The 16072-nt window shown below is 56.5% G+C and overlaps 1 protein-coding gene across 3 annotated transcripts in view; it reads left to right on the forward strand.

Annotated features, from left to right (window-relative positions):
* The window catches only part of ARSG (arylsulfatase G), a 35570-nt gene extending 20296 nt beyond the window's left edge, over nucleotides 1-15274 (forward strand). For all 3 annotated transcript variants that reach the window (XM_064150642.1, XM_064150644.1, XM_064150643.1), the window contains 4 exons: nucleotides 1430-1538; nucleotides 8240-8360; nucleotides 14010-14100; nucleotides 14397-15274. In XM_064150642.1, the coding sequence (XP_064006712.1) occupies nucleotides 1430-1538; nucleotides 8240-8360; nucleotides 14010-14100; nucleotides 14397-14731 (656 nt within the window). In that variant the 3' untranslated portion in view covers nucleotides 14732-15274. The remainder of the gene's footprint in view (nucleotides 1-1429; nucleotides 1539-8239; nucleotides 8361-14009; nucleotides 14101-14396) is intronic.
* The last annotated feature ends 798 nt before the right edge of the window (nucleotides 15275-16072 follow it).

The following is a 16072-nucleotide window of genomic DNA, read 5'->3' on the forward strand; positions in this document are numbered from 1 at the left end:
AGGGAAACATCAGAAGTTTGTATGGAAAGTGGCAGAGACTGAGGATGTGCCTGGCCCATGCCAGCAGGATGGGCAGCAGAGTCAGAAACCTTTTCCATGTCCCTCATGCCACTGGTGCCATGGCATCCATACATGCCATATGTGTCCTTCTCCACTCTGATAGCATCTCTTGGATCAGATGCCTGTAGCACCAGGAGGTGACTCCCAGAGAGGCCTGGCTGGGGTGGGGACCGCTGCAGGGACACAGAGGAGCTTGAGGTGGCTGTGCCACGGTGGGGACCTCGCCTTGCTCTTGGCTGTGCCCGGAGGAAATGGCTTTGGGCGAGCGCCGTTGCCATGCGCACGCTGAAAAGCAGCAGACAAAGGCTGCTCCTGGGAAGTTTGCTCCATGAATTGGGTTGGCATTTTCTGTTTGCCCCATTCCCAGCCCCTTCCCCTGCCAGCTGCCTGGGGGGTCCTTTGGGCTGTGCCCAGTGCAGAGCCTCTCTCAACACCCTTCCACCCATTTGGATCCTCAGCATCTCCATTTCTGTGCTCGGCTTTCCCGTTTCTGTGCTCAGCACCCTCATTTCATTGCTCAGCATGCCCATTTCTGTGCTCAGCACCCTCATTTCATTGCTCAGCACCCCCGTTTTTATGCTCAGCACCTCTGTTTTGGTGCTCAGCACCCCAGTTTCAGTGCTCAGTGTCCTAGGTGGAGGAGCAGATCTGTCAACTTCCCCGTGCCAGACATCTCAAAGCCAAGGGCAAAGCAGGGACGTTTTGGGTGCTGGCAGAGAAACATCTAACCAGGTTAATTAGCTGGCAGGAGGGTTCTCAGCAGGATGGGATGGTTAATGAAGCAGGTTGCCAGCAGGCTGGGGGAGTTGGTGGTGCTTTTCCATGCAGAGGGCAGCAGCCCACCTTCATGGGACCATTCACAGCCACTGCATTAGATTTCTATATTTCCACCAGCTCCATATTCTCACCCCAAATCTATAGTGGGTGGAAATGTGGCAGCTCTGGCAGTTGGCTTCTTTTCTCATCACTCACTGGAACAGAGGAGAAACACAGAAGTGGTGCCAAGCTGAGGCCTCTTCCTTCTCCCTTACCCTGTTTGTTTTTAAAAGTCCTGTAACTCTTCTCCATCCCCCGACCCAGGTCCCTTTCCAGTGCAGTCATCCTCCTGTTGGGTCGTTTACTCCCATCTTGGTCTCTGAGTAGCTCCCTTCCCAGGAAAGGAAGCTCCTCAAAAGGCTTTGTTTCCCCGTGGAGGATGCTATCCCTGGAATAGGATGGCCATTCTTTCCCACCCACCCAGCACCCACACCAGCAGGCGTTTGCAATGTTGGAACAGCTGGCAGCCCTGGGCCACCAGGGCAGGAGCTTTTGCCATCAGTGCCAATCTCCTGGGCTGTGGGATGCTGAGTCTTGCCTTTCTCTCTTGCAGGAGGGAGCTCTGCAAAGCAAACAACCTGGGAAGGAGGGCACCGGGTGCCAGCAGTGGTGTACTGGCCTGGGCACATCCCTGCCAACAGGACGAGCAGTGCCCTGCTTAGGTAAGAGCTGAGCCAGATAACACTGGGCAGCAGGGCAACCCTCTTGCCCTAGTTCCAAAACCCCCACAGTGCCCGCGCCGGGACCAAGGTAATGAGCTGGATTTTGGCAGCAGCAGCAGCAGCTACCCACACTGGTTATTGCCTGCCTTGTGCCAGACCCTGTGCTCTTGTCCTCTCCTAAGCCCCTAAGAGTTCATGCTTCAGCAAAGAGGAGCTGAAAGGGCTTTTTGTGAGGCTGGCATTGGCGGTAGCCGGCGCTGGGCTCCTTGTGCCTCCTGCCCGCGGTGGCCGAGTGCCTCCCGATAATTAAAAGCTGACGATGTTCTCTCTCTCCACCGAGGAGCAGGCTTAGGCTTTGTGGTTTGTGAATGGCTTTATGTGGAGCAGGGTGCGGTTGTGGGAAAGGCTGGACGGGGAATGGCCCTTTGCAATCAGCGCAGGATGCGGCCGGGCCGGGAGGTGGCAACTTTCCGCCGGCAGCCCAGGGGAAAAGCTGCTGCCTGCTGCTCCTCGCCGAGGCCTCTGCACCACGGAGGGTGGCATGGAGAGGTGCAACTGTGCTGCACCTCTGCATGCAGCAGCAGCACCTCTCTATGCAGCAGTTGCATCTCTCCTGTGGCTGCCCCTCTGCGTGTAGCAGCTGCCCCTCTCCATGCAGCAGCTGAACCTCTCCAAGCAGCACTTGCACTTCTGCATGCAGGAGCTGCACCTCTGGATGTGGCAGTTGCAGCTTTCCCTTGCATCAATTAAACCTCTCTAAGCAGCACTTGCACTTCTGCATGCAAGAGCTGCACCTCTGGATGTGGCAGTTGCAGCTTTCCCTTGCATCAGTTAAACCTCTCCATGCAGCACTTGCACTTCTGCATGCAGCAGTTGCACCTCTGGATGTGGCAGTTGCAGCTTTCCCTTGCAGCAATTAAACCTCTCCATGCAGCACCTGCACTTCTGCATGCAGCAGTTGCACCTCTGGGTGTGGCAGTTGCAGCTTTCCCTTGCATCAGTTAAACCTCTCCATGCAGCACTTGCCCCCTCTTTGCCCCTACCCCACCTGTGCATGGTGGTGTCACAGCCTGGGCTGGGGGCAGCAGCCTGGGATGCTTCATCCCCTTTCATCCCTTGAAACACCAAATGGTGAAGGTCAGGGTGGTGGGGCCTGGCAAACTGCTGAGTGTTGGGAGGGTCCCAGATGCTAGAAGTAGGTCCTGACTGTTGGGCTCTAGAGGCCTCGGGTGTTTCTGAGGCCCTGAGATAAGCTGGAGCCATTTAGTCCTTAAGAGGCCTGAGGACAGCTCTAAGAGCTGGAATTTTGCAAGCCAGGGAATGTTCTGGTGGAGGGGATGGGGTGCAGTGAGTGCTGTGTCCAGTTCTGGGCTCCTCAATTCAAGAGAGATGTTGAGGTGCTGGAAGGTGTCCAGAGAAGGGCAGCAAGGCTGGGGAGGGGCCTGGAGCAGAGCCCTGTGAGGAGAGGCTGAGGGAGCTGGGGGTGTGCAGCCTGCAGCAGAGGAGGCTCAGGGCAGAGCTCATTGCTGCCTGCAGCTGCCTGAAGGGAGGCTGTAGCCAGGTGGGGTTGGGCTCTGCTGCCAGGCAAGCAGCAACAGGACAAGGGGACACAGTCTCAAGCTGTGCCAGGGGAGGTCTAGGCTGGATGTTGTTAGGAAGTTGTTGTCAGAGAGAGTGATTGGCATTGGAATGGGCTGCCCAGGGAGGTGGTGGAGTGGCAGTGCCTAGAGGTGTTGAAGCCAAGCCTGGCTGGGGCACTTAGTGCCATGGTCTGGTTGCTTGGCTGGGTGCTAGGTTGGGCTGGCTGAGCTTGGAGGTCTCTTCCAACCTGCTTGATTCTATGATTCTTTACTTTGGGTTTCACCTCCAAACCTTCTCCTCCATGTCTGGGTGATGAACTTGACCACTGGGACGTGGGGCAGAGCTGCCAACCTGCTCAGGCAGTGAGGGCAGGGTGCTGGGCCCCATCCCCCAAGTCCCACCAAACCTTTTGACCCCACTGCACAGCTGTGGCCCTGCTCAGGCATCCCATAAGGTCTTTGAGGACAAAGACCTTATCTCCTGCATTTCTCAGCTCCAGTCCAGCAGGTTGGACAAGTGGAAATCTAGCAAGCCATCAGCAGCATGCGTTGTGCTGCTCCCCAGGCTCTTGGGAAGCAACTTCTTGGGAGTCAGAGCGTGCCTGATGTCCTCCCATCAGCCTGGCACTGCCACAGGGCCGTGCCTGGCCGGTGCAAGGTGATGCCCTGGCACAGGGAGAGGCCACTCCCCTGTTTGGGAAGCAGAACAGAGCCAGCCTGGGGGATGTGGGTGATGGCTCTTGTTCAGAAAGGTGTCACCACCGTGGTCTTAGCCATGCTCTGACCTTTTGGCCAGGGAATGCAGGGAGATTCAGAGGGGTGTGGAGGGCAGGGGCTGCTTGGTGCTTGCAGTGCCTTGGGGCAGGGGGCTTTGCTCTGCATACAGAGCCACCCGTGGGGACATAGCATCACAGAATCAGTCAGGGTTGGAAGGGAGCACAAGGAGCAGCCAGTTCCAAACCCCCTGCCATGCCCAGGGACACCCTACCCTAGAGCAGGCTGCCCACAGCCTCAGCCAGCCTGGCCTTAAACACCTCCAGCCATGGGGCCTCAACCACCTCCCTGGGCAACCCATTCCAGCCTCTCACCACTCTCACGGTGAAGAACTTCCTCCTCATTCCCACTCTGAACCTCCCCACCTCCAGCTTTGCTCCATTCCCCCCAGTCCTCTCACTACCTGAAGCTCAGCTGGTGGCTCCAGCAGTTAGGTGTGATTAAGAGAAGCCAAGAAGGCAGTTTCTGCAGAGCCCAGCACCCTTGAAGGACAAGCATGTGCTAGGCTGGCTTCTTGCTGCCCTCACAAAAGAGCATGGTTCAAGACTTGTCTCTCCAAGCTGAAGGGGAAGCCCAGGAAGCTGGGGAGGGACTGAAATCCGTGTGTGGGAATGAAAGCAGATGTGGCTGGGAGACTTCTGCAGCTGAGGAAGGACTCCTGTCCAGTGGGATCCCCCAGGAAGAGCAGGAGCTGGGCGAGGGCAGGCATTAACCACCTGGCATGAGCCTCCTTCTGCCCCTGAGGTTATGAAAACTCAGGCAGCCTTGGCCACACAGCTGAGGAGAACAGCCTGTGCCTTGCCTCTCCGCAGCTCCACGTTCTCCCCGGTGCAGGGTGTGGAGAGGTGAGTGAGGGTGAGTGTGCCCCGGGGCCGGGGAAGCCGAAGCCAGCAGAGAAGTGCTGAGACATCACCACGGACCTGCACCTGCACGCTGGGCTCTGCAGAAACTGCCTTGTTGGCTTTTCTTAATTAGCCTTAATTGTTGGAGCCACCAGCCCAGCTTCTGCCCTTCCCTGCCCCAACCCAAAGTAGGGCACAGAAGAAGTAGGTCAGTGGGGTGGTGAAGGAGCAGATTGCACCACTCTGGCTGTGCTGGCGGCGTGGGGCTGGGCAGGTTGGGCAAACTGGTTGGGGTGTGGGCAGAGCTGGTTTGGCTGCCTGCAGCTGCCTGCACCACGTCATCGTTGGCAGTGCTGGTCCTGCCTAGGATGCTTATGGCCAGCGCAGCATCCTAGGCAGCTCTGCCCTTCTGGCAGCAGGCAGGGAGCTGCCCCTCTCCAGGCACTGCCAGGCCCCTTGCTCACAGCCTTTTGGGTGGCAGCAGGACACTGGAGTGACTTGGTTAAATCTCTCTTGGCTGGGACTGGGGCTGGCAGCATGGCTGCTGAGGTCTGCCTGCCAGGGAGGCCTTTGCTTTGATGCCTTTTCTCCATGGGTTACACCTGTGCCCTGCATTTGACCACCTTTGTCCTCAGTCATGTTGTCCTCCCACCTTGGTGATGGCTTCAGCAATCCCATCCACTGGTTTGGGGCTGTTTGGAGGAGCAGTCATAGAGTGTCCACATGCAGTGTGATGGAGATTGGATCATAGAATGCATCAGGTTGGAAGGGACCCTCAAAGGTCATGTCAAAGCTCCCTGCAGTGAGCAGAGGACATCTCCAGCTAGACCAGGCTGCTCAGGGTACCATCAAGTTTGACCTCGAATGTCTTCAGGAATGGGGTCTCAATCACATCCCTGGGCAAGCTCTTTCAGCATTTCACTACCCTCACTGCGAAGAGCTTCCTCATGCATGGTCTCAAGTTGTGCCAGGGAAGGTCTAGGCTGGATGTTAGGAGGAAGTTGCTGGCAGAGAGTGTGATTGGCATTGGAATGGGCTGCCCAGGGAAGTGTTGGAGAGGCTGTGCCTGGAGGTGTTGCAGCCAAGCCTGGCTGAGGCACTTAGTGCCATGGTCTGATTGATTGGCCAGGGCTGGGTGCTAGGTTGGCCTGGCTGAGCTTGGAGGTCTCTTCCAACCTGCTTGATTGATTCTATGATAATGTCCAACCTAAATCTACCCTCTAGTTTCAAACCATTGCCTCTAATCCTATCACTGCAAGCCCTTCTAAGCAGCCCCTCCCCAGCCTTCCTGGAGGTCCCCTTTAGTTATTGAAATGAAGCCAGAAGGTCTCCTCGCAGCCTTCTCTGGGCTGAAGAGCCTCAGTTCTCTCAGCCTGCCTTTGTAGCAGAGGTGCTTCATCTCTGTGATCCTCTTCCTGGCTCTCCTCTGGACCTCCTCCAGCAGGTCCATGTCCTTGAAGGCCCCAGAGCTGGACACAGTACTCCAGATGAGGTGGAGCAGAGCAGAACGGCAGAATCACCTCTCTCGATCCTGAGGGTGCTGAGCACTGGTAGGACCAGGAGCACACAAAGCAGGGCCTGTCCTGGGTGGACCTGGGCTGAGCTCAGCGAGGTGGCTGCAGGGATGTCCCTGCCAGGATGTTTTTGGGAGCTTCCTGGCTGGGCTGGCAGCAGGGGCTGCCTCCATGAGCCCTGTCCCAGGGCTGTGCTCAGCAGTGTTTGTTCTTATTTGTTCTCTCTGTCTCTTAGCAGCTAAATCAAAACTGGTTCTGTGGGACATCTGGGGGCCCTGCAGCCCGAGGCTCTTTTCTCTCTCTCTCTCTGCTGCACCATCACACACCATGCAGTAGCAGCATGGTGGCAGGAGCAGGGTGATGGCACAGTGGCAGCATCCCAGGGACCCCTTGCCACCCCCAGCAATTTCTTTGCCCTAGTTAAGCCCAGAGGATTTCACCCCCGTGCTGCCAGCCCTGGGTTTTGCAGCCAGAAGGATGTGGGCTGAGTCCCTGTTGGCTCCCATGCCATGGCTGCATCTCCAGGGTGGGCAGTGCTGTGATGTGTCACTTTGTCACGCTGTCCCCTAGGGCTGTGGGACACCCTTGGTACAGGTGACTCTTTGTAGAGGTGTGGGGTCACCCCCTGACCACAGCTGTGAGAGAGAGGGATGCACTTGGGGGTGGTGGTGGGGATAAGACACTTGTGCCCTGCAGGAGTGGGACCTGGAGGGTGGAGGTCAGACGTGGTGGCTGTGAGTGGGCTGACCCTGTCCTGCTGCAGCTGAGTCCAGGCCCCACTGGGCAACAGTGGAGCTGTTGGAGAGGGAAGCCCCTGCCAAGACTATGTTAGGGGCTGGTGCCAGAACCAGGTGGTCCTCATCCCACCACAGCAAGGGGCACTTGACAGCACAGCAAGGACATTGCTTGACCCATGGCCCCTCTGACAGCACAGGGATCATAGAATCATAGAATCAGCCAAGTTGGAAGAAACTTCCAAGCTCAGCCAGTCCAACCTAGCATCCAGCCCTATACAAGCAACCAGACCATGGCACTAAGTGCCTCATCCAGGCTTTGCTTCAACACCTCCAAGGAAGGTGACTCCACCACCTCCCTGGGCAGCCCATTCCAATGCCAATCACTCTCTCTGCCAACAACTTCCTCCTAACATCCAGCCTAGACCTGCCCTGGCACAACTTGAGACTGTGCCCCCCTGTTCTGTTGCTGCTTGCCTGGCAGCAGAGACCAACCCCACCTGGCTCCAGCTTCCCTTCAGGTAGCTGCAGGCAGCAATGAGGTGAGGAATGGCCACGTCTGAACTTCGGCTGTGGGGCCGCAGGCAGCAGAACAGGGACCCTCCCTCTCTGCATCCCCACGGAGCTGGGGGCACAGGGAGTCACCCACTCCTTTCCTGCATCCAAGGGCGAGCCCCAAGCTGTTTTGTTGTGGCTGAGGCTGGGAGGGCTGAGCGCCGGCAGGGCTGGGGGTGTTGGTGGCAGTGCACACCCAGCACTGCTCTGCACACTGCCACTGCCAGGCTGCACTTCCCTGGGGCCACGGGATCTGCTGGCACTGCCCTGCAAAGCCCTCTGCCAGCACTTTCTCCTGCTGGCCTGCTCTCTGTGTCCCCTCGGGAGGGGAGGAGGACAGGAGGGGGCTGCCCTGCTCCCCATTGTGCCCCTGCCCTGCGGCTGCAGGATTTGCTGGGCAATGGGAGAGGCAGATCCTGGCTGCACCCAGAGCGCCTGGCATGGAGCCACGCCGGGGCTGGGAGGTGTGCAGAGCCAGGGCTTGCCAGGGCCAAGTCCTGCTGCAGGCTGAGTTTAACCTTTTCTGCAGAGCTCAGCTGTTGGGGTGGGTGATGTGAAGCAGCTGGTGCCCAATCTGTGGCTGTTCCCTGCTGTCGGTGCACTGAGTGCCCCCTAAGTGCCACCATGGGGTGCAGGTGGGCTTGGAGGGACCTTCAGGGGTGATTCACTTCATGTTCTGATGAAACCCACCTCTTTTCCCAGCACCCTGGACATCTTCCCTACGCTGGTGGCCCTGGCTGGGGCATCTCTTCCCCTGAACAGACGCTTTGATGGCTTGGATGTGTCCCCAGTTCTCTTTGGCTGGTCAGATGTGGGCCACAAGGTAAGGCAGAGCCACCCCTGCCAGTGGTGCTGGCAGCAGGTCCCACCACCCCTGAGCTAACCCAGGAAAGTGGGAGGCAGAAAGGCTCAGAACTGGTGATGGACAGCACCCATGGGAGCATCATCCTGCTGGCTTGGAGGAGTAGGAGAGCTGGAGGTGGCTGGGTGCTACACCAGGACTGGGCACAGGGTGCCATGATAGAAAGGCCTTTGGAGTCCTGTGTGCAGGTCTGGAGCCCCCAACACAAGAAGGACATGGAACTGTTAGAGCCAGTCCAGAGGAGACCACCAAGATGTGCAGAGGGCTGCAGCAGCTCTGTTGTGAGGACAGGCTGAGCGAGTTGGGGCTCTGCAGCCTGGAGAAGAGAAGGCTTCCATGACACCTTGGAGTGGCCTCCCAGTATCTGAAGTGGGCTACAGGAAGGCTGGGGAGGAGGAACTATTGAGGGACTTCTAATGACAGGACAAGGGGGAATGGGTTTAAACTGGCAGAAGGGAGATTCAAACTAGATGTTAGGAAGGGTTCTTTGCAGTGAGAGTGGTGAGACACTGGCACAGGTTGCCCAGGGAGGCTGTGGCTGCTCCCTCCCTGGAAGTTTTCAAGGCCAGGCTGGATGAGGCCTTGAGTGACCTGTTGTAGTGGGAGGTGTCCCTGCCTGTGGTGGGGGGTTGGAAGTGGCTGATCTTTGAGGTCCCTTCCAACCTAACCCATTCTGTGTTTAATGAGGAGTTGTATAGTCATAACTGTGGGGCTAGAGGTGAAATGCCTGTGCCTGTAGCTTGTGTGCCATCCTAGAATCATAGAATCATAAATCACTTAGGGTTGGAAGGGACCACAGGGATCATCTAGTTTCATCCCTCTGCCATGGGGTGTGCCCCACGGTGTGCCCCCAGGCTGTGCCCATTTTCCCAAGGGATGCTCAGGCTTGTCTATCCCCACAGCAATGCCCAGCAGCATGTGTGCCTCCTTCCCAATCACAACAGCTCCATCAGTGTGGGAAAGGAAAGATGCCAGGGGCTCACACCTAGTTGCAGCCACTTTATGCCCCTTGCCAGATCTAGACATAATGATGCCCTCCTCCTCCCAGCTCCTGGGCTGGGAAGCATGCCTGCTGCTGGTGCCCAAGCAGGGCAGCCCCACGCCCTGCAGCCCTCTGTCCATACAGTGAGAGCTGCCAGCTCCTGCCAGCCTACAGAACGTGGCTCACAGGAGCAGCAGTGTGGCCACGCACTCTGCTCAGACTTAGAATCATAGAATCAAGCAGGTTGGAAGAGACCTCCAAGCTCAGCCAGGCCAACCTAGCACCCAGCCCTAGCCAGTCAACCAGACCATGGCACTAAGTGCCTCGTCCAGGCTTTTCTTGAACACCTCCAGGGATGGTGCCTCCACCACCTCCCTGGGCAGCCCATTCCAATGCCAATCACTCTCTCTGACAACAACTTCCTAACAACATCCAGCCTAGACCTCCCCTGGCACAGCTTGAGACTGTGTCCCCTTGTTCTGTTGCTGCTTGCCTGGCAGAAGAGCCCAACCCCACCTGGCTCCAGCCTCCCTTCAGGCAGCTGTAGACAGCAATGAGCTCTGCCCTGAGCCTCCTCTTCTGCAGGCTGCACACCCCCAGCTCCCCCAGGCTCTCCTCACAGGGCTGTTCTCCAGTCCCCTCCCCAGCCTTGCTGCCCACACAAGTCTCAGACTGAGGAGCAAAGTCCTGAGCTGCCATGCCTCCCCAGCCTTCCCCACTGCCCCCAGTGCTTTTCTGGGGGGGTGTCTTAGTCCCTCTAGTTCTGGCAGCCAGGGTGGGCATAGCTGGGTTGTTCCTGCCCATCCTGGCAGCATGAGCTGGGCATTCCCAGAGGATGGGATCCAGCTGCCAGCACTGCTGTGGGACAGGGTGACCTTGGAGGGGGACAGGCAGCACAGAGCGACCAGGAGCGATCAGGAGCCTGTCCCCTGCTCCCTCCCCTCCTGGCTCTGCCTTTCATCTCCCGCTTGAGAGCAGCTCACAGCAGCCCCCACTTTTATCCTTCAGGGTTTTCCTTGACACCAATGCTGCTGAAAGCAGTTCCATTGCTTGCCTCACCACCCAGCCTGCACACAGCTTCCCCAGCTGGGGCTCCCTGCTGCCAGCTACCCAGGGTAACCTTGCTCCCTGTCCCAGCTCAGCACCAGCACAACCTGTGACGGGCCTGGGGCGATGCCAAGGTCCCGTTGGGAGCGAAGGCTATTTGCAGTGAAAATAAACACATCCTCCAGCATCTATCAAGGGTACAAGTGGCAGACACACCAGCTCTTTCCACGAGCTGAATGGCAAAGGTCCTGCCCACCCCCAGCAGCCCCTGAGCACCCAGTTCAGACAAAGAGTTTTCTGGGGTGAAAAGCTGCTCTTATTTGTTTTAGCTCTCCCCCTTTTAGAAAGAGAACATTGAAATAACAAAGTCACAGATTAATGGAGGAGCTGCAGACCTGGCAGTGCTTCTTGAAAGGGCTCAGTGGAAACAAGCTCCTGAATCCTACAGCAAACCAAAAGAGATTTCCTCAGTGTGGACTTTTAGGAGGCAGGTTTAGGAACCCATTTCTTGGTAGCAAAGGAGCCTCGAGTGCATTCACACTGTAGGAACTCAGTTGTTGGTAACAAAGGAGCCTCGAGTGCATTCACACTGTAGGAACTCAGTTGTTGGTAGCAAAGGAACCTTGAGTGCATTCACACTGTAGGAACTCAGTTGTTGGTAACAAAGGAGCCTCGAGTGCATTCACACTGTAGGAACTCAGTTGTTGGTAACAAAGGAGCCTCGAGTGCATTCACACTGTAGGAACTCAGTTGTTGGTAGCAAAGGAGCCTTGAGTGCATTCACACTGTAGGAACTCGGTAGCAAAGGAGCCCTGAGCACATTAACACTGAGATGGCAGTGTCCCAACCAGGCTGCTGAGGGTGGCTCTGACTGGCAGCAGGGTGTGGGCAAAGCTTTAAGGCTAGAAGCAGATGAACTGGTTCAGTTCCTGCTAACTTGGCTTTGTGGGCCCTTGAGTATTGTCTAGAGAAGGGCAGTGAAGCTGGGGAAGGGTCTAGAGAACAGGACTTGTGAGGAGAGGCTGAAGGAACTGGGGATGTTTAGTCTGAGGAAGAGGAGGCTGAGGAGAGACGTCATTGCTGTCTGCAAGTCCTGGCAAGGATGTTGGAGGGATGTTGGTCTCTTCTGCCTCTAATCAAGCTATAGAATGAGAGGAAATGGCCTGAAGTTGTGCCAGGGAAGGGTCAGGTTGGATGTGAGGATAAGTTTCTTTACTGCCAGAGTGTCAGGCACTGGAACTGGCTGCCCAGGGAGGTGAGGGAGGCATCAACACTGTGGGTGTTCAAGGAATGTGTAGAGATGGCACCTGGGACATGGTTCAGTGGCCATGGTGGTATGGGGTTGGTGGTTAGAGACCTTAGAGACATTTCCAACCCAAATCATTCTGTGGTTCTATGATTTCTGCTTTAGAGCTGTTTTATGCTAAGCAAGAAGTGTCAGCATGGGGGTGATTCCATAGCCTGAGTCTCCTCCTTGCAGCAGGCTCACACTGCACCACCTCTTCCACAGTACATCTGCAACTTTCCCCCCTAAAATTGAGATTTTAAAACCAAATTCCAGAAGGAATTTCCTTTTTTATTTACCTTCCATGTAAATTCCAGCAGAGCCAGTGGCATCCTGGCCTGGCTCAGGAGCAGTGTGACCAGCAGGACAAGGGAGGTTAATTCTGTCCCCGTACTCAGCACTGGTCAGGCCACCCCTTGAGTGCTGTGTCCAGTTCTGGGCTCCTCAATTCAAGAGAGATGTTGAGGTGCTGGAAGGTGTCCAGAGAAGAGCAGCAAGGCTGGGGAGGGGCCTGGAGCAGAGCCCTGTGAGGAGAGGCTGAGGGAGCTGGAGGTGTGCAGCCTGCAGAAGAGGAGGCTCAGGGTAGACCTCGTTGCTGCCTGCAGCTACCTGAAGGGAGGCTGTAGCCAGGTGGGGTTGGGCTCTGCTGCCAGGCAAGCAGCAACAGGACAAGGGGACACAGTCTCAAGCTGTGCTGGAGAGGTCTAGGCTGGATGTTAGGAGGAAGTTGTTGTCAGAGAGAGTGATTGGCATTGGAATGGGCTGCCCAGGCAGGTGGTGGAGTGGCCGTGCCTGGAGGTGTTGAAGCCAAGCCTGGCTGAGGCACTTAGTGCCATGGTCTGGTTGCTTGGCCAGGGCTGGGTGCTAGGTTGGCCTGGCTGAGCTTGGAGCTCTCTTCCAACCTGGCTGATTGTATGATTCTGAGGGCAGCAGAGTAACCCTAAAGAGCATTTGGGAATCACCTCCTAGCACATTTTTGGTGAGTCAGCCACGGGTCAGCTCAGGTAACAACCACATCCAGGCCTGGCAGTGTGGGACTGACCAAGGTGAGTGCCTGGTGGTGCTGCATGCCAGGGCAGGGCTCTGCGCCGGGCACCTGCTACAGCATCGCCGCTCTGATCAGCTGCGAACACTGTTACTAAACTTGGCTCTGCAGCTGCCTGCATTTCCAGCAGATGTTTCTCATTTTTAGCACTGTGGAAATTTCTTGAATCACTTTTCAACCAAATTCCCAGGGAGGAAATCTCGAGTGACTCATCCCCTCGATGAAGCCATTGGCTCCACGGCAGATATTATCTGCCCGCCGAGCCCGCTGACCCATCCAGCTCACTTGTCTTCTCGCTCCACTGTGCCAAAGCAGTCGTCCTGTTTGGATCAAGTGTCCTAAATACCAAAAAGGAGAAATTCGACCCACCCTTCCCTTCTTTCCCTTCCTTCTCACCCCCATTCCCTGTGCTGTTGTTAGGGAAGGGAATGATCGCACAGCAGGGTGAGTCAGCGACCGGAGCCGGACCGGCAGCGATGTTCCAGCACCTCACCTACCCGAGCAGCCTCTGCCTCGCATGAGCTCACCCTCAGCTTGTGGCTTGCTGCTGGCTCCAGGCAGCATTTTGGCTCTCTTCAATGTCCCTGCCACCAGCTGAGCTGTGAGCACTGAGGGAGACAGGAATCTGCTGGCATGGGGCAGTGGTGGGCGACACAGAGCACCTAGGAACATCTCGACTCCAAAATGTTCTGCCCTGCTCTGCTGCAAGCCTCCACACCTTCATGACCTGTTTTTCACAGTACAGTTGGTCTGGGGAGGTAAAGTCATAGAATCATAGAATCAACCAGGTTGGAAGAGACCTCCAAGATCATCCAGACCAACCTAGCACCCAGCCCTAGCCAGTCAACCAGACCATGGCACTAAGTGCTTCATCCAGGCTTATCTTGAACACCTCCAGGGTCGGGGACTCCACCACCTCCCTGGGCAGCCCATTCCAATGCCAATCACTCTCTCTGCCAACAACTTCCTCCTAACATCCAGCCTAGACCTCCCCTGCCACAGCTTGAGACTGTGTCTCCTTGTTCTGTTGCTGGTTGTCTGGGGGTCAAGAAGACACAAGGGAGATGCTGGTACCCTTCTGCTGTTGCTTCACTCTTCAGCGAGCAAACCTCAGTCAGGTGTTGAGAGTCAGAAGGGCCAAATGGTATCTCTAAGTGTGTGTGTCTCTCAAAATGTGTGTCTCTTCTGGGTCTCCCAGAGCAGTTTTCTCTGCCAAGGGGGGTGACAGCCCCATTTCTGTTCTTCCTTCAGGTTCTGCTCCACCCCAACAGTGGGGCAGCAGGGAGGTACGGCGAGATAGAGGCGCTACGGCTGGCTCAGTACAAGGCTTTTTACACCACAGGTACTGTGTCCCTTTCACAGGTCATAAAGCCTGGAGGAAAACCTTCTGGAATTCATGGGTCCATGCAGATACTGGCAAAACCCCAACCCAGGTTCATTTAAGCAAGAGCAAACCCAGCAAACAGTTAAGTCCATGCCCTGCTGTGACTGTGCGATGATGGCCTCAGCCTAGCAGCAGGACCTGGGCTCCCAAAGCTGGGCTGTGGTGGGATTGAGCCATCACAGATGGGTGAGGAGTACAGAAGGGATCCATGGGCAGCCTGGGACTCCAGTGTTTTGTTCTCCTTTCCTCCCTAGGGGGAGCAATGGCTTGTGATGGGAGCACTGGGCCAGCTGAGCACCACCAGCCACCCCTCATCTTCAATCTGGATCGCGACGCCCAGGAGCAGGAGCCTTTGGATGTGGCATCCAGTGAGTATCAGGCAGTGCTGCCTGCAATCAGCAGGGCTTATGCCCAAGCTCTGGAGGACATCATGACAGACAACATCACAGCTGCAGATTACTCCAAAGACCCAGCTGTGACCCCTTGCTGCAGCCCACAGCACGTGGCCTGCAGATGCCAGGTGCCAAGGGCTCGCCCAGCCATGCTGGACCATCGACAGGAACCAAGAGCAAGGTGGCTTTGTCTTTGAGCAAAGGACTCCTCAGGCTGCTCCCTTCCCAGGCCTGCTGTCTCTGAACAGCACTGCTGTGCACTCTGGCTCCAGGCTAGAGGTTGGACATGGAGAAGAGGGATGGAAGCTGTGGTCACAGAATCAGTATCCCAGCATGGTGGAGATGGGAAGGGACCTGTGGACATCATCCAGTCGAAGCCCCCTGCCAAAGCAAAGCAGCTTGCCCAGGATCAGTGTCCAGCTGGGTTTGGAATCTCTCCAGAGAAGGAGACTGCACAGCCCCTCTGGGTAGCCTGCTCCTTCCTGGGCTCCAGCACCTTCCTAGCAGAGGTTTTTCCCCACATTCAGTCTGCCCTTGCTCCATGCTAGGAAGCAAGGAGGCGAGATAGCTGCGGGTCTGTGTGAGTACACAGAGGGTGCCTTTGCTGCAAAGCAGGACTGTTGTCACCCTAGCAGAGCCAGGCACAGGTGGCTCTGGGCACAGGGAAGGAGACAAGCCTTCTGTAGGGCTCTTTAGCTAAGAAGGAGCCAAGTCTTGGATTAAAACTACCCTCTGTGAGAGCTGGCTCTGGCAGAGAAATCCTCTGGGAAATTGGCTTGGGTTTCATAGACTCACAGAAGATCAGGGGCTGGAAGGGACCTTGAAAGATCATCTAGTCCCTTACAGGGGAGGATGAGACCCATCCCCTCTGAGCAGATCCCTTCTGGTGCCAAGAGCCTGGAACTTTTGTGAATGCAGAGAAAAATCCTGGCCAGCGTGAGGTGAGTGCTCTGGGAAGTGGAGCACCTGCCCCACCAGCTGCCAGGTGAGGTTACTGACAAGCTTGCGTTAGATCCAGCTGCCTATCTAAGAAGGATGAGCCTGAGCTCTCCCTCCTCCTGAGCAGGGTGCCCTGGTGAAGGTCTGGGATTGCAAATCACCAAGTCCCAGTGTTTGGAAAAGGCTTTGTTTTGGGGGAAGGTGTTGGGGAGAGGTCTGCAGTACAGAACTGGGGTGGCTGCTCCCTGTCAGCTCTGCGTGGGCAGACCAAGGGTGTGACTGCAGGGAGAGGTCCCTGCCCTGAGGTCTGCCAACAGATCAGGGCTCCAGGCAGAGGAGCTGCTCCCACTGTGATACCAGAGGTGGGGTGCAGCTGCTCTTAGAGGGGCATTTCTGGGCAGATGCAAAGGGCTGGGGAGCTGCAGAGGCAAAACCCAAGGTGCAACTGAAACTTCAGAACCCACCAAGATCTCTCAGCAGCTGAGTGAGGCTTCTCTGAATCACAGAATGGATCTCAAAAGATCATCCCAGGCCAACCCCCTTGCCAGAGCAGGATCATCTGGAGCAGGCCACACAGGAACACATCCAGGCCCTTCTGG

Source organism: Pogoniulus pusillus, chromosome 11 (genome assembly GCF_015220805.1).
Source record: "Pogoniulus pusillus isolate bPogPus1 chromosome 11, bPogPus1.pri, whole genome shotgun sequence".
In the NCBI taxonomy this organism is placed as follows: domain Eukaryota; kingdom Metazoa; phylum Chordata; class Aves; order Piciformes; family Lybiidae; genus Pogoniulus; species Pogoniulus pusillus.